Source organism: Schistosoma mansoni, chromosome 1 (genome assembly GCF_000237925.1).
Source record: "Schistosoma mansoni strain Puerto Rico chromosome 1, complete genome".
Taxonomy (NCBI): Eukaryota; Metazoa; Platyhelminthes; class Trematoda; order Strigeidida; family Schistosomatidae; genus Schistosoma; species Schistosoma mansoni.
Genome location: NC_031495.1, coordinates 41,545,526 through 41,572,232, shown reverse-complemented (window position 1 = coordinate 41,572,232; position 26,707 = coordinate 41,545,526). Strand labels below are relative to the sequence as shown.

Genomic DNA, 26,707 nt, shown 5'->3' with positions numbered 1-26,707 from the left:
AAAAAATAGCAAGCGAATTTGAGCAGCTTTATTAGTAGATCTAACAACATAAAAATGAATAAATATTAAACGAATCCAGTCAATGGACAATGATCAAAGATAAAAAAAAACACTGAAGTAGATGATGACTTGAGGGTTAAATAAATAAGTAACAAGCATTAAATCACTAGAACTGTCCTGTAGATGATATAATTATAGCAGTTTAAAACAATTACCACAACATTTATGAAGATAAATTTAAGCAAACACATACAGCATAGCGAAACAATAAAATCTGATTCTAATTATCCACTAGACTGTTGGAATGTTCGAAGGTAAATGGAACGAAAGGATAACCATCACCACTGTAGAATTTATTTTGAAACTCCACCCTGTTAAAAGATAAATAGTTTAGAAAGTTTATTTTCACGAATAGTACCCTGAGATGTATACACCATTTTTTTTCAAGAGCAGAACAAATATATACAGTGAGCACAAGTTAACATAATTATAATTATAGTGACTGCAGATTATTTGCGTTTACTCCGAAATCACATATCAGGTAGATCAATTACCTTGGTACAGACTATAAAGTTGAATAATTTTTAATGTAAAACAAACTACGAGACAAACGAAGCGATGGTCGTAAGTATTAATAAGCCACAGATTTGTGTTGACTCAAAACGTCATACCATATTGACAGGACAAAATGAAGCTAACAAGAACAACTACAAAAAATCCGAATATTGTAGTAACAATGATAAAAATGGAGGAGCCTGTGGAATTAATTTACAAAAGACAGAATGAAAAAGTACGTATGGGAAATACTGGAATTTAAGATTGAGAGGAAGTGAATGTATCTAACATCGTGAACGAGTTTGGACCGCAATAGTCGGTGTATGACCACTGACAGAGGTTATTTGCATTTCATCAACATGACTCCTGGGTAACAGTCAATGGACTTCACGAGCTGCTGCCGTCTTTGGTTTTGCCAACCCTATATTCCTTACAACCTACACCAGAAAACACCGTTGGTTTAGGTAAGTGGTAGTTGTAAACACGTAGCACATACTAAACACCTAAGCCCACAAAGATTCACTACCTTATTAACAAATTTGCCACCATTCCCAAGCACATCATGATTAACCTAAACATCGGTTACTTGGTTATTGCAAATGTGAGCAATGCTTTAAAACAACAGCAACCTACGCATGTCTTTAACTCTAAAAGCAATGTTTCACACCAATAAAGTAATATACAACGCGGACTGCTACCCAATATAATTGTCCTTTGACTCGAAGACGAATATTTCACTTATCCCATAAGTTACCAAAATTCAATCGAACTTTCCAAATCCGTGCAGAGATTTCACCTGACATCAACATACCAGAGCTGATGAGACCTTTAAAAGAAGTGAAGTGACCCACTTACTCAACTACTTTACCTATGATCACTAGTTCAAGAGTTACCACAAATTAACCTTAAGGAAAAATTCTGTATTTAAAGGGGAAGACAGGCATCACAAGCAAGCTTCTAATGTCGTTATAGGCAATCAAACGACTGTATTTTGTTGGCATCTTCACCAAATAGGAGTAAGTTACCCACGTATTCTAAGTCGATAAGCGAAACTCGTGGAAGGAGGTACATCTCTGAAAAGTCACGTAAAGGAAGTGTTATTTCTGGGAAAGCATCAACGACAAAATAAAGATGTAAAAACTGGAGAAACGTGACTATGTATAGTCGAATGTCATAAGTACGCTTAAGTTCTAAAATCTGACGAGGAGTGGATATTTAGTCAATACATCCAATGTTTAGGTCTGAAAACAGTGATTTCTTCAAGTTTACTCTTAACGAGCATTTTTTTTTTAAGCGTCAGACGATTACAGATTATAATACTTCAGATATTATATTTCCCAAACTGATCCTTTCTTTAATCACAAGGGGATTTTCGTCCTCTCTTCAAACTGGGACCATGGGAAAGTGAAACCAGTCAGATAGGAATAATTTCAGCCCCAAACTATACCTAGTATCTCAGTCGGCTTGGTGGTTACAATTAGACCATTCTTCCTAAGGATCTCTAGAGTCGATAGATCAGGGACTCCCTCTCCCTGTCGTATTAGACTAACTACAAAACTTTTCAATCCCACTAAGATTTGGAGGACTTATATCAATCATAAGTACAAAACCATTTATGCGAAAAAAATAAACAAGAGCTCTAAACGAAGTAATGAACTTACCAGTGGAGACGAAGTGTATGGAGAAAAGCAGATAATCCTTCCATGCACAAAAGAATACTAACGGTTAGCACAGCCCAGAATGCGAAAATAAATGCTAACACAACACCGCCATATAGACCAGATATACGCAAACCCATTCTCATAACCATACTCCAAAGGACTTCCGACAATTCTAAGCAAGAGGAGTTGAAAATGAACTTCAAAATGCAATAATAACTTATACCAAGCATACAAAAGCAGATAGATACAAATTCAATGACAAAATATCAAATTTCGGGAAAAAGTAATAACGGCTACATTTCATACAAGCAAATAATGTTTGGTGACTGACACAATTCACTTCTTGTTTAAAAGAGTGTAATTTGACAGTAATTCATGATGAACAGACTATTATCAAATAAGATCTGGTTGAAATTAAAGGTATCATTATGGAACCGTGTGCACAAACTATACCAAAACAATGGACATAGCGAAAGAATTGTGTAACCCATCGGGTCAGCAATAAAGACAAGAAAATCAGATGACTGAACAAGGTTTAGATATAGCAGCTTTAAAAATTTAAGCACAATATAGGTACTTTTGTTTTTTATTCGTTAGGAAATAAAACAGAAAGTCTATTTTTGATGTGGGTTCTAATACAGCTCTGAAAGTATTGGAACAGAGAACGTGACCAATACAATACTGAATAACTATTACCATACCGAAGACAAACGGCCGAAAATTTAAGGTCTGCGGGCGATAACGGACTGCCGATTATGCTGAGACGTGACAACAACAAATATTTGCTTTTAAACAACTAGTATCTCAGGCAATCCTGTTTTTCCACAGCGAAAGGGTTTGGAATAGGAAGGACCACGGATTAACACATCTTGTTTTACAGATTTTCATACCAAGCAATAAATTCTGAAAGAAATGGAATTAAAATCATAAACAACCAGCAAAAAAGCTGCGTCCCCAGTATTAAACAGTTGTCTTTTGGACAAAGAGGTTGCACGACTAAACCAACAAGACCACCGCTGGTTTAGTCTCTATTTAGGATACCATAAGAAGTATCCTTTAGCGATGTGAGCAACCAAGTAGTAACAGCTAACAATACATCAACAGCACTCTAGATAATCCTATTCACGATCACTATCTTGATTACTTAATATTTCCTCTACCTTTAATATCCGAAAATTCGCCTATAGGTTCACCTTTATCTCTACGCACCAAAAATGCTCACGAAACGTTATTCGTGGTTTTCTACAAATGGGCTCTAAACTAGGTATTGAAGTTTTCAATGCTTGAGTCTTGTATGATGCGAAAAACCCACACCAGGGAGCCCCTTAAGGTTTATTATTATAATGAAAAAGCCAAGAGTACATTTCAGAAGGAACTATGGAAGTAAAGTGATGTCAATCTTAATGTAGGGTTACACGATAACCAAATAGCTGTGAAAACAGTAGTGACGTCTACCAGTGGCTTACACCAGAAGGATAAGAAACATCAGTGGATTTGTGTGGATACACTTAATTGAGGAACCCTTGGTAACCTATAATTTTATCAGGCTCTAAATACGAGAAAGAGTTAAGGTAATTTAAATGTAGAATGACAAAGAGTCCACATAATAGCCGTGAGCATTGATAGGCTACGAAAGCAAGAGGTAGCTTTCAGATACGCTTTAAAAAGTAAAGTGTTATTAAAACTATCTTTGAAAAAGACAAGACTGCATAAAACCATGAAAATTTTAAATGTATCACTTACGCGCATGTGCTAAACTCAAAGCCCATAGACGAAGATAAGAAGCTGTGTTGGAAATGCAACCTAAGCAAAACTCAATCGTATGAATGCTTTGATGGACCATTATATCTCCGAAATCAAACTGAAATACATAGAAATAAATGCAACATACCCGTATAGTTATACATTCATTTGAAATAAAAAAATATAACATTTTAGGACAACAGATACAATAGTTACACAACGAAAATAGAAGGTGCTATTTTAAGTTAGTGATACACAACACAATAACAACTACATGAAAAATCCTTCGCCAGCTTAGTTATATCCTAACCTGTGGTTTACTTTATGCTCTTATTATACAAAAAGGGTAGTATACTAATTTTAATCGTGAATCGATTAAATAAAACCTAAACACAAGAGTTAATTATTCATTCCCTAATACGGTAACCATTTATTAGAATCCCAACAGGTTATACAAGTTATAATATACACGTGAAAATTTTATGCACGACAACGAAGATGCATTCAAAAGTGATAACAAAGTGAACACACAACACTTATCATCAGTTAGTGAACCGCAGTTAAGATACTTACAGACTCCACAGGCATATCCATCGAACCTATACCACTCCCATCACCAAGACCATTGCCATCTAATGCTATTTTTTCGGATGATTTAGTTGACACATCAGGATGAGTAACAGGGCCACGAGCCTCATAAACGCACAATTTTTATTTGTTTTGTTGAGTAAATTTTTGGAGACGCATTAAATTTTTTAATAAATGGCAAAAACATAAAAGAGTTAGTAAACAATAAAGAAGAAAAATATTTTTTAAATTCTCACCTTATGAACATCATGACTACGTGGCGAATCTGTTTGACTAATTAGTGAAACCTTAGAACGTTTTTCAGATGATGATCTATGTAATGGAGACATGTCACTGTACATAATACCATTATTATCACCAGTGAAACTATCATCCATATTCGGATTTGTTACACCACCAACGACCACATGCACACTTGCATCAGGATCCACATAATGTCTATTCTATTTCCACACAATAAGTTTAAGTGTTTTACAAAGTAAAAAGAGCAAAAGTAAAAACAACGTATGCATATTAATTACAATGAAAGTAAATTTCAGTGTAGAATTGATAATTAGACTACTGGATAATACTTGATATGATAAATTTTCTCAGTAGGCCCAATTTAACTTTATATAAATTGAACATTATAGTGTACTCTGCAAAATATCATCAAACTAGTACCTAATGATATACCACCACTGAATATGTACTTCCCTTGGAAATTCTCAAGTAATTATTGCTTTCTTTTCATAAACACTCTAAATATGTTTTGAAAAATAACTACAAGTACAGTGAACACGCTAAAACGCACAACTTTAAGGGTCTCAATAACAAATAAATTACACTGATCAGTCTGCAACTAAGCACTACATTAGATGTAGTCGACATGCTGAATACTTTTATGAATTAATATGAAAGGTCTAGATCGATGGATTACTATTTATTTATAGGTCGCACACTTGCACGCTCGTTACTCGACGTATAAAAGTAAAACCGGATTCATAAGATTAATGAAATGATAAAAAGAAAAAGAAAATATAACTAGTGTTGTAGATATGAAAATGATCAGATGATAATTGAACCATTCACAACGCAATATTAGAAAATAACAGATTCCCTATTGATAGTTGTTTATCAAGATTTAATCGGATCCAAGAAAATGCAGTTAACACTGTCGTCAACATATACAAGGGAAATGGAGAATGAGAGACGAAGATTAAAAATGAAATTCTAAAAGGTGAAATTTTTCAACCAAAGAATGACAAATAATCAACAACAAAAACAAATGTTTACAGACAAAATCGTATCGCCATAATTTGAAGATAAATCAATCAAGATTCCCACCATATATAGATAGGTAGATAATACGACAAACACAAAATACTTAAATTTAATTACCTTCAAGATGGCACGATGACGCATATACAAAATTAAGGGTTTAGACAACAACATCCAAGGAACACATATAACTGCAACAACCATCAGTATACTTTGAACAGCTTTCTAAAATTAATAGTAAGAAAGTGCAGTGATAGAAAAAAGGGACAAAATCATGCTTATATCATCGATATTTAAACAATCTAAGATTAATCAAGTCAAGAGACAAAAACAATCACTTCTTAGTGGAAATATATGAGAAAAAGCAAATAATTGCATGTCGCTATGTTTTGTTACGCATCAATGGCATATTAAGCAGTGTAAAAATCATTGAACAATATACTACATTATGAGATACACTCAAACAGATAATGCTTACGTGTTTAGTACAGCCACTCACTAAATTGGAGGTCTAGTTTCTTGAAGTTGGGGTAAACTGCAATGCTGTCGCTGTTGTACTGCTTCCATTTTAGAAGTACCGAACAGTGACCTTAGGTAATGAATGAGAACGGCAGAACAACTACATATAATATCTCCCTACTTGTCTGATAGTGACACCGAGATCGCAGGATGAGTTAACCAAACTAGTGACTTCTTTTCATATCTATTAACGCAGTCGCGCCCATGGAGAAAGTTACATGAGTAGATAATCGAAGAACTGACGTTTCTGTGCTCATGAACATCTAGTATGGGCTAAAGATAGGCGTAAATGTCTGTTAACAGAAGCGAACATTGACTAGTTATCCTCCCTCACCTACCACGTTGAAAGTATTTTGACTAAACTGATCCTATCAACAAGCAGAAACGATTGGAACACAAAGACTCTTGAGCTTTGAATTCCAAAGAAACAGGTCCAGTCACTTCTAAATTAATCGACCCAACAACATAACAACCACTTAATTATAAAATAACCCGACATTCTTCACATGCATATATTTCCCTCAACATTTCCGTAATCTAAATTCATCTGATTTAACTAATTATTTTATTTTTACATGTTTGAACAATTTATTGAACACTCACCCAACATTAATGGCCTATTAAGTGATTCACACTAATACTATTAATTAATTCGCTCTTCATTTTTTTCTATTTGGGACTCTGACAGCTTTGATATCGATAAAATCAAAGGTGAATTTCATGGTTCTTAACACTCAAAAATACTTTATGAATGAAATGTAAAACTTATCGTTTTATGTCTTATAATAAGCGTAAATAACTAATGTAAACGGTTTATTGAACGATTTTTTGATAACATCTCAAGTGTACAGTAATTAATAGAGAGTTTGTGGTATACAATCTTATACATTACTAAAAAGAAATATATCTAAGTAATTGTCTTAAACATGCTATTTTTTATGGTTAACTATCAAATGTAATAAGCAATGCTTTTATGGAATGATTTGATTAAATAAGCACATAATTATCATTCAGTTGTAAGGGTTTAAATATCCTTGTTGATGATGTTAGGGATTGCGATTGATCAGTCTCTTTTGGTATAAACGAACCCTGAGCGGATTACCTTCATACTGCGATCAGTTGAAAGCATTTGTAAGCAGAGATGAATACACGAGAGGATTCAAACCCTTAAACATGAATTACAATTCTTCCATATTGTATAAGCCAGTGGCTCAGTAACTAACTGTATAATACATCAGTAACCGAAGCGGAAGGGACTGCGTTCAAGCACTGGGAATGAGCATCAACATTGAAACGAAGGTAAATCCAGTTAACGAGTCCCATGTGGGGACGAAACCCGCGTTTTCAATTCTCACGGCCAACCACTATTCGTCCCTGTTTATAAATTGGCATTGTTCTAAATCCGCAATTTTCGGTATCCAACTCAACGCCCTAGTTAGTTATTGAGCGTAAACTGATGTTCAAGTTAAAAGTAAGCAACCGAGATCCATAAGAATATCTCAGAAAGCGAATAGTAATCGAATGGAAAGTAAGAACATCGTGCTGTTTGGAACTCATAATCTAGATTTTCAAACACAGTAGTGAAACGCGTGAATGGCAATTTCTTTGGTCCTTAATTTAAATTACATATGAAAATATATTCCATAAATGTACTTGTTATAAAATGTGAGAATATCTGGGATGTAAACTATAATGATGTATCGGGTACTGAATACTAGGTATGAAATTTTTTACTAACAGAATTATCAGTCATTATCGACTGGTTGCTATGATCCACTGAAAGTGTCAGCGATGTTTTTAATAATTAAACCCGAGAGCACACAAACACTGGGTGAAATCACAAAAAAACAGAAATCTAACCTGTCCAGAATACAAAGGAGGAATTTCATCTGAATAACTGAAACGGATCATATTGATTAGACCTGAGAAAGTATAATTTAAAAGATACAAAAACATTTTTAAAAATGGGATCGGATATTCCAAATGAAGAATGACGAGTCAAAAGCTAACACAGTACGTAAGACTATCCGTAGTTAGCACATTCAATAAGAGTTGTAACAAAAATACCAATTAGACTCCATGATGGGACATATAATTTTTAAATGCTCATAAACCGGTCTTCAAATCAATCATATATTACTGTATCATATCTAGACAAATGTAACTAAACGAATAAACGTTGAACAACGATCAAAATAAAATGCTATATAATACCCACAGAGAAACAACAAAATTATCGAATTTCTTGTTATCAAAGTGCATTCGGCAAGACGATCCTCCTGAAGAAATCGAATCTTGAATCTTAAGCAAGTGAATATCAATGGTGGTTCGTGATTTCAATGAATATCAGAAAATTAGACCAACAACACATCGATTAAACTACAGGATAAGAGAAAAGATTTCATTCACAAGCAAAAACATAAGAAAGATTAATCATACATAGTAACAAAAAAGACGGCACCAAACAATCAACAATCATTGCATCAGTTAGGATGAAGGAAAACTCGACGCTTATTTTGTTTGTGGTGATATTTTATAGATATTATGATTAACGTTCCAGATAATAGTAGAGATTTTTATCCCAAAAATTTTGAGAACTTACCAATAAGAAGACTTGGTGCAGAGGAGGCTGTTTCCGCCGTATATGCAACCCATTTGAAAAAGATCAATATCACCAAATAAAGGAAGATGCATGACAGGAAAAGGATTTGAGGAAGCAGTAAGCACCAAATCGACAAGTTATCTTTATTATTTCTAAGAAAAATAAATTAAGGGAAGTATAACAACTAAAAACACTATAGAAAGAGAATGCAAATATCATTGAAGGGGATATCCAATATACGTAAAAACTAAAAACAAAGCAAAATAATGAAAAAACCAAAAGAATTTCTCCACTAACAAACAAAATTTGTCTCCGGGAAACACATTCTTCTAAAAAGGCCTGAAAAATTTAAAAATCAGAAGCGATTAAACTTTCACTGAGTTAGGCTTGAAAGAAAATATATTCTTCACATAATTTGCATTAGATGAGTACCTTTTAATTTATTCTGAGAGCTCGAAATGAATGGTAAAGCGAAAGGTGGCAAAGTGAAACCAGCTGATTAGTTAAATTAAACCGCATAAATATCTTTAAAAAAAATGAAAACGGAATAACTCAAATAAACATGATTTGACCAATCCTAATTAAAATATAACTTGACACAAGATTTGATCGAAATAAGTGTTAACTTAGAAAGTACAATGATGCGTGCGTACACGTTTTATAAATTGAATATTGATTATTTTACAAATAACAATGAATATTTATATTCGATTATTTAACTCTTATTTTTAAGTAAAGAATCGTTTGGATAACCATATAGTATCGTCAATCATGAAAAAAATTATCTGAAATTACTCGTATAAACATAGACCTAGTACACAAGTTACATGATCATTAGTTGCACCTTTTTTTAATAAATGCCTATCACATTCTATCAGTTATTTCAGATTTAGATAAAAGATTCACAAAACACGTGTGTAGTGTCTTACACATAAATCCAATCTATTCCATTTTCAAATTGTCTCTATACAAAGCTAAAGCTAGTCCCAACTAAGTAATCCTTTCTTCCACTCCTTGATTCTCGCGATTACAAAGTTAGTCTTATTATTTCTAGCGAGTATTCACAAGGTAACCACCTACTGAGAAATTATCTCTAATAACTCTGTCATTTTAAATTTCTCATCTTTCTATGGCACGTATAAAAACTGACTGTAACACCTAAGATTAAATCAAACCAGAAAACTAGCCAAGCCCATATATATATATATATATATATATAAACTATTAACACGAACGTTGAGTGATGAAAGCAGCAACTATGATATCTCATTAATCAAAAATAGCTACATGAAATGAGAACTGAAGCGAAATAAAAGTAAGATCCTAGTACCACATTTCTTTTACATTCAATAGAACAAACTTTTGATGAAAATGATGTGACGATGAAAATGAAAGAGCTATTAGGTACAAAAGTTAATACAAAGACGGATTTTTAAGACATGTACTATAGGAAACATGGAAACAAAATTATAAAAGGAATTTACCTGTAATTGAAAGCACCTAAACTAATGCCCAATAGCATGTGTAATACTCCCAGTACGACAGACATCTTCATCTTGATCGAATTTGTCAACATGATTTTATTACCAGATAACTGCCATACAGGATCTAAACCAAAAGGATAAGGATATCCGGCATACATTCTGTCCGACACATTAACGCTTGTTCGAGGTTCTAACTGGAGTCTAACTTCCTTTGATAAAACACTATTATCATAAGTCGGATACCATGAGGACCCAAAAATATTAGCAGATAGAGAGAATATGTCGTTGTATATCAATCCAGTATAAATTGAAAACAAACCCATAAGAAGTATAATATAACGACCACTGAAAAATATATTCCAAATTTCACCTCCGGACTTATTAGCCTAAAAAGATATTAAGAGTTTAATTAAAAATAAAAAAGGTAACAGGAATGAGTAACGCCACACTAAAACAACATCAATAAGTTTGACTATCATTTCATATTTCAAATAATCTTTCATTCGGTTTATTTTTCCTTAATTTTCTACATATTAACTCATTATAGAATGCCTGATTTCTATAGTGTGTTGTGATTGTGGCCAGTACATATTTGTATGAAACTTTCTCAGAGTACACACAGAACGGTGAGTCTACTATGGCAATACAACAGAAACCTAACAACTGATTATCACGTAGTGGACACGTTGAACTTTGAGTTCTACAACATTGAAATGACAAAACTAATCCCAAGAGAGCTGAAACTTGATACAATTAAGTGGTTCATATATTTGCTTTTAACCACCTGATCATAAGTTTGAATATTATTTATCCTCAAATAACAAACCTGCTGTGAAGTCGAGTTTGTACATGGCTGTCGATTTACATGAAAAGTTAACTAAAACTTAGTTTGTAGTAGGTGTTGATTAAAGAGTTCTCAAAAGGATTCCGCCATTAGCGGCTATCCACTTCATGAATTACACATACCAAATTGTCACTGACCATGATTTGCAATGTCAGTTGATATATTATGCTGGAAACAATGCGTGGATTGTAAGACCAGGGAATCCCGCAAGTCGAAAAGTCACTGACTGATTTCAAGGTATGCAACAAGATGAAGGGTTTTCTGAATGGATTATTTTGAACAATAGAAATTAATAAGGACTCTAGGCGATACAGTTCCGAACCATTGAGTTTTGACATTAATTTCCCTAACATTTTATTATCACTCATTGTTTAGCATTTTTGATACCTTTTGACACTTGAATATTTGTGTTGTACTATAATCCTATTTTGCATCGGAATGACTGAAAAAGCGTGTAACAAATAGTGAAACAGGAAACGTTCTTTTGCATCATTCTGATTAATTGGTATCATACCAGTAGTTTCCCAAGTACGTGATTTCCATTAATAAAGTAGTCTGAATTGGTGTCCAAGAATACTAAGCAATAGGAATAACCAGGTTTTAATAAAAGAAATTATAACAGTGGCGACAGGAATGGGATATGCTTTAATCCAATCCATGCCCCGCTAACATATACAGGTCTTGATTAATAAAGCATCTAAAAACGAAGAACATTTATTTCATAGTCTCAATGTAAGGTGTACGCAATTAAAGTATACGATGAAGTTTGATATAAGTTTTAAAGTCATATTTCAATTCACAGGGTGTATGATACATAAAGAAATCATTCGAGTAAATAGACAAGTGTGCTTGGATTATTAGTAAAATGCAAAGCAAATGACTTCAACATACAAACAAATGAATTTTTAATTATGTAACATAATGTTAACAACTTAAAAGTGATGCGTTTATCGATCTCCTTAAGGTTAATGAATTTAGCATGATAAGTTCAGTTATACGCTATTTAAAAGATATATGAAAATTAGTTTGCAGGTTAGTTAGCAAGAAACAAAGTTCGCAAAATGAGTTGTGTCCAATCTTGATTAAATTATATATATATATATATATATATATATTCTAAAAAGGCAACTGAACTTTACTAACTAATAGTATCAGATTTTAAAAAGATTTAATTCTGAACCAAACTTACGCTTAATTTTCGCTCACATACAACCATCCACAAAGCGAAAAGAAACATAAGCAATCCATGGCCAGCATCTCCAAACATTACAGCAAACAGGAAGGGGAATGTGATAACTGTGAACAGAGCTGGATTGACTTCTCGATAACGTGCGACTCCGTAAGCATCAATGATACTTTGAAAAGCATAGGTAAATTTATTTGTTCGGTGGTATGTCGGAGGATTTTCCGTAGTTACTATTCCATTTAAAATCGGTTGTAGAGTACTATTGCTGCGTTCCATACCACGACGCAAAGCTAAATTAATTTTATCCACATCATTCACTGCACACCAGCATTCCCCAACCATACATTTTGTAGTTACATCAAGGTTGAACAAATTTAAAGTATGATAGATAGCTTTGATTTTCCTAACCCTTATAAACCAGGTACGTAAATTTTTAGCGGCCGTTTCTAAAATACGTTGACGATGCTGCCTAGTTTGTGTTAGCACTGTTTCCAAATCTTGGATCTGACCCATCACTTCAATGGCCATATTACGTCGATCAGCTTGTGAATCAGGGCAAGGATATAGGGTTGCATGGAATCTAGAGAAAAAAGTAAATCATCCATTAACATTGATCAACATGAAATTTCATTACAGAAAAGATAGACGTAGAACCCTAACCTACACAGTGAATGCATATTTATTTATGTATGTTTATAGCTCAAATTTATTATGGCCATAATAAATGAAGAATACAGCAATCAAAACTATTATTCAACTTGATCAGAAAAACACTAAATCACCACATACAATATATTTTAATGGAAATAGGGAAGGTCACGAACAATAACTTAAACGAAGGTAGATTATCATATGACTTCTGTTCAATTAAGTTGCATTTTTCTATCTTGTGAGTCAGAAGTAAAAGTAACAAGCGTAAAGATCTCAATAGTACTAAACTTAAAGTTGATATAATCTAAAACTATGATTTTGTAATCTATAACACAACATAACTTATTATTGAGTGACTAACATATATGTTTTGAGAAAAAGGCTAAAGTAATGATGGGATCGATAACATTATTTCCTAGTTTTAACATCTATAACGGATTATAGTATCTGAGATCCTATTGCTTATACTTCGGAACGGGAACCACAGGGAATTTCATAACGTGAGGCGAAAACAGCAAAAGCAGATGAAGTTGGACCAAATACACTCATTTAAAAACTAATTTTACACACTTTATGATTAGTTAACAAGCATCATATAAATGAAGAGATATACAGGCTTATTGTAAAACGCAAACGAAATTCAAACAAAAATAATGTAAAGAATATAATTGTCACACTGAAATAGAATTCACACCTGTCATATTGGACCAAATTGACACTTAATTGATATGAAACATATTGCCCTGAAATAATGTCACACTGGAAAATATAAACTCAATATCGTACCGAATAAAATCGATTTCAAATGTCACCCTGAAAATAAGCTAATGTTGTACCGAATAAAGTGTTACGTTATAAACAAAATAACGTCAAAATAACACACTGGAAATAAAAGTTAATGTCACGAAACGTTACACTGAATTAGAGAAAAACATGAAAATGTCTACTTAGCCCGATTTATCACGGATAAACTTGAACAGACATTATTCACTAACTACATTATCCTCTTAACAACACAGACCAATCCCGAAACCCTGAGTCATTAGTACACTTTTGAAAAATTGAGCGCATGTATATAAGCGAACGGTCGTTTAATTAGACCACCAAAATGTTTCCCCATTATATATAATTTAGCTAATCAGTGTGAATTGTAAGTTATTAACAGTACAGAGATGGATATTGTGATCAGAATAATTAGGATAGGGAGACTAAGAAACAGACATTTCCAAACTCAAAGTTCAAAGCTTAGTGGAAACAATTCAGTTATATGGTACTAGAGGACAGAGTTTGTGAATAAGCACCGTACATTTAAATGTTTTACAGAAGAAACATAGAAGCAGACAATATTGAATCAAAACCACTGTGATCATTTTATTCAGAACTTAGTATACTCTGAAAATGTTTTGTCCCGATGAATTATATAATTGTCACGATAATCTTGATCGAATATCCTCACCCACATCATGAGTGAAGAACTTTTCATTCCTTCCCGTGTACTCACTGTCTCCTGTTATCCAATAAAATTGACTGTTATAAAATTAACTCATTGCTCATTACCATTTTAAGATGAATGGAAAGAAGGAACGACTTATGAGAAATTTACCTTTTCTAACCATGAGCTATAATAACCAAACAAGCACAAGTGAAATTGTTTCGTGTTGGTCGCTGACACAGAAATGTGGCCCTGACAATCTTGTTACTGATAACCCTCCCATCGATGAAAGGGTCAAAAAACGATAACAGAGAATTTGGCGAGACTATGATTTATGGACGAACCAATCAAACAAAAGATAACAGGTCCTGCATTTTGGCGCGAAATTCATTCATCTATATGGCAAAATACCGTTTGGCATTATAGCTGATGTCAGTTCGTGATGAAAACTCTGAATATTGTTCCTAACCCTAACTATCAACTTTAAATCATAATTCTAATTCCTCATGCAGGTTTATAATCTTCATTTGGTCTTAGTTAGTAGGAGGACACTCTCAAGGTCACTTTAGGGTCGCTCAAAGGTCGTCCATAAATTATAGTCTCATCGAGAATTCTAACAAGAAATTATTTGTGATTTATGATTCTCACTCCCATAAAAATCAAAAACCACACATGAAATTCGTATGTTGGCAAAGAGGTCGTAGTGTAGCAAGGATAAACGGAAATGATATTCAAAGAAAGTGAATTGAGAAATTTAATAAGACTTTCCTGAACGGTTTCAATAGAATGTGAATGTCCGACCGTCATTTACACAGAATTTCCCGACGCATATTGGTCAATTTTTAGTGGGAATCTGGATCACAATCATGAATACAATATTCTATGCTATGAAAATAATGCATGGATCCCAAAGTTGACTAACGCGGTATTTAAGTGTCCAGCCTCTGCTTATTTCCGGGACGGTAGCACACAATGCGGTCAACCCGGTACACTCGTAAGATTAGGAATGGCTACTTGCGCCGAACGGCTTCAACGTGAGGCTAAAAGTCTTCCAGCATACTAGTTTTCCAGATAAGTTACGTGTATATTCGCATGAATGAAATGAGAGGAGTTATCAAACACTTCGAAGTCACACCATTGCCTTGGCAGATGTTGAGGATATATCATTTGGATAAAGATGATTTCTGACATTTTATCTTCCCAATTTCCGACCAAATTATTTAGTTACTCGTGTTCTGGTTGTAGTTAGCTGGTTTTGATGAAACGTACACAACCAACGACGAAAATTTGTTTGAATGTCAAAATGTGCCACTCAACATAAATCTAATGACGATGTCGAATTCTTTTGTGTTCGAATAACTTCTGCCTTAATATTCAATCAGTCAGTTAGTCAAATGCAACGTGGAAACTGGTATCTGCGTACATCGGTTTGAGTTCTCAAGGAGTCAAATAATGGACGAAATGTTCCCAGGATTACTTACTTACTTACTTACTTACGCCTGTTACCCCTCGTCGAGGAGCATAGGCCACTCACCAGCATTCTCCATCCAACTCTGTCCTGAGCCTTCCTTTCCAGTTCTTTCCAGTTGCTATTCATCCTTTTCATATCGGCTTCTATTTCCCGGCGTAGTGTGTTCTTTGGCCTTCCTCTTTTCCGCTTCCCTTCCGGATTCCAAGTTAGGGATTGAGTCGTGATGCACATTGGTGATTTCCTTAATATATGTCCGATCCACTTCCAACGTCCTTTCCTAATTTCCTCTTCAGCTGGAAGCTGGTTTGTCTTCTCCCATAAAACGCTGTTGCTGATAGTATCCGGCCAATGGATGTTGAGTATTTTGCGTAGACAACTGTTTATAAATACTTGTACCTTCCTGATGATGGTCGTAGTAGTTCTCCACGTTTCAGCTCCATACAGTAGGACTGTCTTGACGTTCGTATTAAAGATTCTGACCTTGAAATTTGTTGAGAGTTGTTTTGAGTTCCATATGTTCTTCAATTGTAGAAATGCTGCCCTTGCTTTGCCAATCCTCGCCTTTACATCTGCATCCGATCCTCCTTGTTTATCAACGATGCTCCCCAGGTACTTGAATGTTTCCACCTCTTCCAGAGTTTCGCCATCAAATGTGATTGGGTTGGTGTTCTCTGTGTTGCATTTGAGAATCTTGCTTTTTCCTTTGTGAATGTGGAGGCCTATCGATGCGGAGGCTGCTGCTACATTTGCGGTCTTCATCTGCATTTATTCGTGTGTATGAGAGAGGAGGGTCATCTGCGAAGTCCAAATCATCTAATTGATTCTGAGATGTCCATTGTATTCCGTATTTCCTTTCAGATGTCGAATTCTTCATAATGCAGTCAATCACTAGAAGGAAGAGGAATGGGGAGAGTAGACAGCCTTGTCTGACTCCGGTCCTTACTGGAAATGCGTCTGTCAGCCGCCCTCCATGCACCACTTTGCACTGAGTTCTCAAGGAGTCAAATAATGAACGAAATGTTCCCAGGATGGTTATAGATTACTCACTCCCAGAAGCTGCAGCAATAACGGAAGTTTATCCGAACTCGTGTCGCATTTTATGATGAGTACACCTAAGCCATAACGTCATTGAAAGGGTATGTTACTCAACGAATTATCTTCAACTTCAAATAAAACTGTAGAGACTGAGATCGTTGACTGTTCAGTTGTTCTTCTGTTTGATGTACACGAAAAACGTAAACAGGTGAACAGAATATTTTCTGTCTTATACTTTTTTGAAATTATCACTGACAGAAGCCACAAATGCATTGATTTATTGATGTCTGCTACCAATTATTACCAAAGCAGCATGAATGGTTAAACGCATTTCTGACAGCTAACTAATCTATTGGACAATTAAAAATATCAACTTTGTGGAAGTCGATGCACCGGATTCCACAAAGCGACAATAAGCACTTCCGTTCTCAGTGTGCTTTATGCGCTTTATGGACTAGATACAATCTCGAGTTCAAAAATACTTTACAGACAGCAGTAACAAAACTACAATTGAACACCAAGTCCAATTTTTTGTTTAAAAGAAGTACTGATACTTGCAATGTCAGTTATTGAACCATTATCTACATCTACCTATAACAGAGGCCACTGCATCTGTCGATATGTCCAACGTTATTAATACTACAGAAACTTTCAGTGTATTATATGATCCGTTAAACTGAACTTTCTTCTTTGAGACCGAATATGGACTACCTTGTCATCCAACTAACTTATTTTGTACTGTCTGACATCTACTCTAATATGGTTATCGAGAAATATACGCCTCAACATAGATCACAGCCAGGCAGATTCAAAGAACTATCTTCTTTGGTCCCTCGTTTGCCAGATGAACAGTTTTCAGTCTATGTACATGACATGAAATGGCTGCTTTGGGGAACTATGCCTAAACCGAGAGACTAAGGACCAACACCGACGCAACACCTTTTATGTAACCACTTAAGTACAGGATCCTGATGACCCCACATACTACTGAGTTTCAAATGTAAAAACTATAAATGTCAACATCTAATTAGTACTTAACACTACATGGATTTTAACTGTGATCAGATTACAGTAATAAATTATCCACAGTCGAATAAATAATTCAAAAACATGACAGGTATGTACCTGGACACAGCGAAAATTCATTTTCAAACAAATCGGCCAGTTACTTCCTAAAATATTTACAATTACTCCCTTAAAATTTATCAGTACGGATCAAGAACCTAAATTCCTGAGGCCTTATTGTCAGACCTAGGTTTTAATGTATTTTAGCTGATGTCAGTCTTTAGCGAAAATTACCTGTAAAAAATCACTGTTCATTTATACATTTTGTTTTCTTGTCAGCAAGTCCTTACAATAAAAATTGTATTAGGCGATCAACAGACAACTCCTTTGTCGGACGAGTCGAAACTAATGAGATTTGAGGACGAAATCTGGTATTATAGTAAGAAAATAAACCATCATTAGTTTAAGCTTGGAAGTAATCAGCAATCAGAATCGCTGGATTGTTAAAAACAATGAAATCTCGTAAAAGGCATTCAATATGTCAGCTTCACGTATTTCGCTAAGATGATCTTTGAAGACTAAAAACTTTTAAATCACTTAGGACGATTTTTGTCAAAGAAAATGCCTATTTCTCTGAATATGTGACAAGTTCTTCCACATTAGTCTCTTGTATAATGACAGGGGCAACTGCGATATATACAAAAGAGACTGCGAGGCCGAAATACTTTCTGAGCTTAATTCCCATTGTTTATACGGATGACTGCTTAAATATATTAGGCAACTCATATTACTAATTCAAACCCTCGTATCTGAAGGGAACAGACAGACCACATTAAAAAAAATCGTAAACACTGATTTACATAATTTGTGGAACTCGAATATCTAAAACTTAGACCCAGTATCGTTTCCGTGTCATTATATCCTAATATCTGTGGTCAATGCAACACACAAGCAAGTGCAAATAATCAGCTTTCTTGAAGTCGTACAAATACTAATGTACAAGTTATCATATTAACATTAAGACTAGAAGGGGCTAAACTTGAAAGCAAAAGTTATTGCAAAGACGTTAGAAAAACCTAAGACTTACCCGTCGCATATCTTTTTAACACGAGTCCGAAGCTGATCACCCTGAAAGAATACCAAGAATACGGATTTGTGGACTGGCATACCCTGTAAAAGATACAAACATAAGAAAAATTACACCTGAACATGTTGGAGAATAATTTTAGCACGCTAAAAACTTACTAGAACATAGGAACAAGCCTAGTCCAGCAAAGAGGTCACCTTTTAAACAATTTATTCTTGAAACTATACAGAGAAAAATACATGTAAGATTATATCAACAATAGCGGTTTCGAAGGTGAAATCGCAGAGACATATTCCTTTGATAAATCTTATACGATCCACAAAGATCAGGCCTAACAGTCAAATCTTAATTGATTGGAGAACAACTGACCTAAAAGCTAATTCCCTCGAATTGCCTATGACACCTATTCATGTTTATTTTGTGTTCATATTTTGTACATAAGCATGTTACTTTATTATATGAAGAACTAATCATATGACTGGCGGTCTTGTCTTTGATGTCTAATTATTCTAGGGTTTAAGTTTTTAACACGGTCTCGTGAGTAACCATCACTCGGCCACATTGTATGATTACGTCCATACATCGATTAGAATCCTATTTACTGGTTTGAACAACGCGAAATCTCGCCCAAGCAAACCACACAAAACTCTCGATTCATAACACAATCTCTTATTTTTTGTAGAGCTAATAATAAGGACGGAATAAAATAAGACCTTTCAGATGTATAGGTTCATCTACGCTCCAATTTATATGAAATCTGTTTAAAAAAAAACTTAATTTGTACTTGCATTTATAATTTCGAAGATTCCTATTATTTCTCCTGAAAAAGCGATAGATGATCATTTGTGCTAAAAATATGAACTGAACTTTCGTGCATTGTATAAAGTTGCAACACCTTACTCACAAGATAACACTTAGAAATCAAAAATCACAGGCATCTGAGATCGCTTTTGCATACTAGACAAAAATGATATGTAATAAACAGTGCTAAAACCCAGTAAACTAGTTTTATTAGTGACTTCATGAAGTTCACAAAACTTTCTGAACCAGCAACAAAAATTAGTTATGTTGATGCTTAATTTATGCCACCCAATGAGACATATAAATGTAGGATATGGACAAGGGTGCCAAAATCGAAATTATTACCATTCATATTGATACACCGAGAGTAAATTGACATCATGAGTCAAATTTAAACTTATACATAAATGCACAAATGTACAGCAGTTATCGCCGTTACCAGAAATCCATCCCTAAAAAGTACTTAGATACAGAAAACAAAATACTAATTTATGGAACTGTGGGCCACAGTAGCCCGAGAAAACGCCTTAATACAGTCAAAGTCCGAAAACAAAAATGGATGAGGAAACTTTTCAGCTTACGCGGTCCTGAAATCGTCAAATATATGCAACATTTCCGGTTTTCATAACTATAGATAGCACAAAACTTAAGAAACTAAACCCATCGAAGCAAATGTTTACAAATGATCTTAAGTGTTTTTTTGCAGAAAGCAACGGGTCATACTGTGCTCATAAAAAACATCCATTTATGTACGATAAGCTAACAACTTTGTTACTGGAACAAGAATATTAATACTTGGACACTATTGTGATGGTAACATGTAAAGGTTTACAACCTATGCTTTCTTAACTCTTATGGCAGAAATTAATCACAAAGTTTTCTTAGAAGACCCATCAATATAACTACGTATTGCTTCACTCACCGTTGTAAGATCTTCTAATGGGTCATCAACTTCTGCTTGCTTAAGGAAAACATTCCCTCGACACACCCGCCACAGCATACGCTCGAAAGCTGGTAACCGTTCACGAAGGATAATCCCAGCAAGAAATCTAGTTTTAAAAAATTTGATTTGTTATTTGTACGTTATAATGGTGATTTGTCTGAAAGCTACTGTGCGAAACATGATTATGTGAATATCAAAACTAGGAATGCAAAAAGTGGGATTTGTGAACAAGAACTTACAGACCCATTTGCTATAATGATTTTCAATCATTCCCAAGACTTTACCTAAACACATGTGATACCTCAGACGACTTTCACGAAATCTAGACTAACTACTGAAATAATCCCAAATACTGTCTCTGGAATTCGCAGTTAGTGAGACCAATTACTTCAATATTACATATAATTTCGTCATATTTTATTACTTTTTGATTTGACTCGAATTCACAAAATGTAGTAACTGGAAAGGTGATAGGGTGCTGTAAAATCAGACTCAATGACTAAAAACTCAAAATGTGACAGGTTACTGATGGGTTTATTCCCATGTAATCGCTACAGAACTATTCTAGGAAATGCGAAAGGGAGTGAGGTGGGGGTAACGTAACAATCGTAAGGGAGGTTTGAATTATTTACATATAATTGGAAAAAAGAGCGAGGATTATATGATTAATCCATGAGTACTAGGGAGTGCATAAGGTAACGAATGGCCAAAATTTCAACAAAAATAAATCAATAGGGTAATTAAAAAACGAAATTAATAACTAATTTAAAATAGATATTATTTAAACCAATCTGATTTAAGGACTATGGAACTTTCAAGCCAAACGGTTTACAAAATATGCTCAAAAAATAAGTACATACATCCTCGCTTTTGCTCTTACAATATTTTGGAAAATAAATTTGGAGATAACATGAGAGAACTTTGGGATATTTTGGACGGCAATCCGTTTGGTGGATAGTGACAATTTGAGCCACAAAATAGGTAGACTTTAGTGGTATTTATTTCCAGATTGACTGATCTCACCACCCCCAAAACCAAGATGCAAAGGATATACATAAATTTTAGTTATACCGGCCTTGAAGTAGATGACAGACGTATATGAGAATTCTTACTCTCCACAGGATAAATCGGCAATTAGTTCCGATGGCTATTTGTGAACATAGAGCTGACAATCGAGTTTTCGGACCTAGGGATACACAGTGGATAATTTCGAGAAATGTTTTGTGTTGCCACTGTAGTTTAATTTATGGTTTACTATTTTGTTTGCTCAGACTCAATATAACGAACACTTTTGATATTACTTGAGTAACTGGTTCAGTTCGCAAAGATCTAAACATGAAGCTCCAGTGGTGCACTAACGTACTGGTCTACAAAATTGACCAATCATACAACCATACTTGTTTCTACAGCAGTACTTGTATTTAAATCACTGAATTGGTATTTCTAAGGCCAGACACAAAAATTAACGTGTGGAGTGTAAGTTGGTAGATAAGATTGTTAATTGGAACTGATTAGATGAGATATAAGAAACAAATCATAAATCAACAAAGCATTTGTAATCATTAGTAGGGAGTTACAATCAATAAGTTCCCAGAGTCGATAGGTGATTTCCGGGATTTGTATACTCACTCTACATGACGTCTGTTACTGTTAGTATGACCTGTAACATCCCTTTCCGAATTATGATCGGGATCATTCGTTGGGTTTAAGTCTAGATGAGATTCTACGTTGGCCTAAAAGTCACAAACAGATTAGTAAGCGAAATATACATAACGCGAATATAAAAGCTGTAACTTACCCCAGTCGCAATCCACCAGCAGTGCCAGCAGCACCCATCGCTTCACCCCCAAGGAGTCCAACATTTTCTTCCGACATTGCAGGATCGTGTAGAGCCTGTTCGCGATTCAGTCGACGAAGGGGCAAATCATTGGAAGGTATGGTCAGACGTTCAATCGGTAAAGCTTGGCACTAATTTATTCACAGCAGTACAACACCGAAGTCGGACAAACCGACAAAAGGACCAGACAACGGCTGAGGCAATTAGGTATAACCACATGCAATACAAGGAAAAGAGCAACGGACAACTTGCCGATGTCTAAAGCGGCTTACGCCTGAATGTGAATGCTAACTGTAACAATTTAGTCACACTCAACAACTCCGCAAAGGTGATCAACTCAGTGACAATTAAGGATACCATACGGTTTAAGTTTGAAAGCATAATTGGTAGTTTGTGCTAAGCTCAGATCTCACATATTCTTAACCATTACAACTTTGAATAGACAATCCTTACTTTCTTTAGTTATAAACAAGCAATAGCTTTATTTTCATCGCGGCAGTTATAAATGTAAGACCACTCTGTAATTGAACGTTACTGTCTTATACCGAGTTCGACCCAAGACCTCCACAATTACCGTCATAATTTCTCTTATTTCGACACATACTCTTATTGCTTATTATTCTCGGACACCGACAAGTCCCCAAATCAGAACACAGTTGGACAGGAACGTAATCAAACTCCAAATAAAAAGGTTGCATGGAAATAGGAATCACGATAAAAGCGTCAGTATATTTATTATTTTTACATAAGTCTTCTCCGAGACTCCGCTAGCATCGATTGGTTAGGAAATAGCCAATCAGCGTGACCCATCAATACTGCACGGGATATGCTTCAATCTAATCTAAGTGCGAATAACAGCTACCAACAACCGTGTATACCATTCGAGTTTCCACTGATAGTGAGCAACCAGGCCTTCTGACTTAAATTTTAGTTAACTGAAGAGAAATAAGCCACAACAAAGCGCACTATAGATTGTCAGAGATTACTTAGACAACTAAAATGAAGTTGGATTCTGCAGCCAAATGTGACAAATTTTAGTACTTCAACCACTTGTTACGTTTTTCTACATTGGCAAAATGAACATTCAGCTTCCCCTGAAAACTGATTTACCCTTACCACTACAAACCGCCATATTATGTTTGTAAGCTGACTTAATGTGCTAAATATACTTATTAGCTAATCGGAAATAAAGCTGATAAAACCGATTATCATAGTTTGTCACCAATGATGAACAGAAATCTGGGAAGTGAACCACTCCAAAACTTAAAAGCTAGCACAATAAGTTGGGAAAGCGACTAGTGAAGTCATGGCAAACTCCCCACAATACGCCTCAAAAAACTGTGATGAACGAGTTAATTATCAGAAGATAGTCTAAACGTTTCTAATGTTCAGAAATCTGTGCTGTACGGAAAAATGCATGAAAACTAACAACGCTCAGACCAACGGAAGTATGACAAGTTTACACTAGCAACTAAACTTATGACCATAAACGCTGAGAAAAGCTCATAATTAATCGATAGATGATGAATAACTTCAGTTGGTTAGTTCAACCTGTTACAATGAACTAGGACTAGTAAATGATATGAGTATTACGCGTGAACTCATCAAATCCCCAGGCCGGGGAGAAATAGAGGTTAGTTTGACAACAACATGTTCCAGTGAGACTTGAAATTACTATTAGCCGTATGAATACGAGTGGACAATACTACTATCACTTATGTTAACCATAATATTTTGTGCTCACCGAGCCTGATAGACCATGACTACGTATTTATTAAAACACCACCGGGCTGGACTGCAACGTCTAGCTTATCGAATATATGTTGTAAACCAATCTGAGGGCGACACATTACCTCGAACGAAAACATAAAAACTTACTTCGTCAAAAAATGTCTGCGTTTTGCGCAAAATTTGCTTCAGTTCAGACAATTCCAGATACGTCTTTTTTAATTTTTCTGCGCTTGAGTTCACTTCTTTCAGTTCGTTCTCTAATTTCTCGAAAATGCTTTCCAGGTCGATAATTTCACGCGGGGCCGGCGCTTCTGGATTTTCGCCAGTGTCCAATATGGGAAACTTGTCTTTTTCGATCTCCTTCTCCAAGAATCCTGAGTGAATGTACGGATTAAGCGGATAAATTACTCAATTTTCGCTCCATTTCATCACATCTTCGAACTTCATTTACAAATTTTCTCTGGAATGCGTTGGTACCTGGGACAGTCTAATACTATAGCAAACGAGAGCACTAGTTACATCTCGAAATTGAACCAGCCCCAACTCCCCTAACTCTGATATGCACATGTAGGCTATATCTGTGTGCAGAAACATTTGAGATAGTTGCATTTCTTCGCTTCGAAACAACGAGCCCATCTCCACTTACTACAGAAAACGAAACTGGACTATAAGCGCTCCACTTCGACCTTGACAAAGGTAACAAACTTCCGTAAATAATTAATCTCCAAGACCCTATTTTTGTACACATGCCCAGTAAGCAACATCAGGAATTCGGCACGATATTAAGTCCCAGTAAATCCTTATTTTATTTCCCACATGCGGATGAGTCAGTAAAATCATGTGGCATGCAACGCATCAACAAATTCGAGCAATGGTTTTCTAATCTCCGCTATCAGATCCCCTTAATCTCACGTTCATGCCATTTTTAATTATTTTTATTTGCTTCACAAACCAAGGCGTCTATTACTCTATTTGACCCACTGAAATACCAATCTCTGTTGTGATACCGAGCAGTTACAAAACTTGTTGAAATTGTAGTGACCGGCCAGTCTCGATAAGAACACGATTGGAATAACAGAAACAATTATTATTATTGTAACCAATTGTACCAGAGATTGTTTTACTATATTTGTTTAACTGTATCAGTTTCACTTCTTGTTTCGCTCTCCGCCTTGTTTGGTTCGAACTTGCTCACGCACTGCTCATTTCGCCTGTACTCTTTGGCACGTCTCAGTATTATTTTGATACCACGAGATCGCCAATAAATATACTTGTTCTGGATTAATAAAGCCTTCTGATTTACGAGCTATCAAAGGAACCAAGTCGTTTTTGGGCGCGTAATCGAATTGTAGTGGTGATCATAGTCCGTCCTCGACTCAACATCCACTACAAAATTAACAGTAAACGTAACCAGTTAGCACCACTCACGCATATATGGTCACTGAATAATGACAAAAACCGTGAATAACTCACTAAATCAGAATGTACCGTAGACTTTGCCGCTGAAGAAGTGGTGAAAAAAGAGTAATGTCTCCCAACAATGTAGTTGCCTACAGTTGTAGAAATATGATCTACGCATTCTCTGTGACCACACACTCCTAAAGGTGCCACAAGTATTTGTAGTTTGACAACGCCCTGACTAGCAACACCTTTTGCAACCAAAACGTGCCAACCTTGTCAAATCCAAAGTCGGAATTGAAGAGGTTCGAAGATATGCTTTATAGAATATCGATATATCGAGAAGGGACTAATCTAAACTGGCTGGCGGTTGTAAGAGATGTGAAGCACAGCGTACCCATTCATGATCTGGTACGGATGCGTGACCACACTCCTTCAGCCAGGTGAATCTATTCAAACTAATGCAGTCATAATCAAATGTCGAAGACTTACAAAGGTACTGATTTTGGGAATTTATTTACCGCTACGCCTCCTAAAGCAATGGGATACTTACTTTCGAGCATAAGGCGTGCTGAACGTTACCTGTCAGGTCATCAGTCTTAGAAAAAGAACGGACAAATTGACATACCCCATCCTGTTTAAGGTTAGCTGTCGTAACGATGCTAAGTAGCTTATTAATTCTAGTAAAATTATTAGCTCATTGATTCCGTCCAAAATTATAAAAGTCACTTTACACCTATCACCATGGTGGCGTCCTGTAGGAAAACGTGAAGCATTAGGACGGCGTGGTCATGCTACAGAAAATAGCCAACTAGAGACGAACTTCAATGCTGCTAAGAATATCAAACACATTTATCATGTACATGATGTTAAT

General features: G+C 35.2%; 1 protein-coding gene across 3 annotated transcripts; it reads right to left on the bottom strand.

The window, feature by feature from the left end:
* Positions 1-25,118, bottom strand: Smp_040970.1 (putative vacuolar proton atpases; the record flags this gene model as incomplete). Of its 3 annotated transcripts, XM_018794455.1 has the most annotated exons (15): positions 24,955-25,118; positions 24,844-24,922; positions 24,583-24,809; positions 22,666-22,760; positions 20,847-20,973; positions 19,124-19,206; positions 12,446-13,022; positions 10,413-10,798; positions 8,929-9,080; positions 8,187-8,248; positions 5,928-6,032; positions 4,784-4,990; positions 3,960-4,077; positions 2,217-2,388; positions 1-371 (listed from the first exon to the last, which is right to left on the bottom strand). In XM_018794455.1, the coding sequence occupies exons 1-15, from the start codon at positions 25,069-25,071 to the stop codon at positions 281-283; spliced, it is 2,598 nt and encodes an 865-aa protein (XP_018648866.1). In that variant the 5' UTR covers positions 25,072-25,118. The 3 variants fall into 3 exon arrangements, with proteins under 3 accessions (XP_018648866.1, XP_018648868.1, XP_018648867.1); XM_018794457.1 differs by lacking the exons at positions 20,847-20,973; positions 24,583-24,809; positions 24,844-24,922; positions 24,955-25,118 and having other exon boundaries at positions 281-371; positions 22,666-24,351; XM_018794456.1 differs by lacking the exons at positions 22,666-22,760; positions 24,583-24,809; positions 24,844-24,922; positions 24,955-25,118 and having other exon boundaries at positions 281-371; positions 20,847-21,452.
* Positions 25,119-26,707: the final 1,589 nt, after the last annotated feature.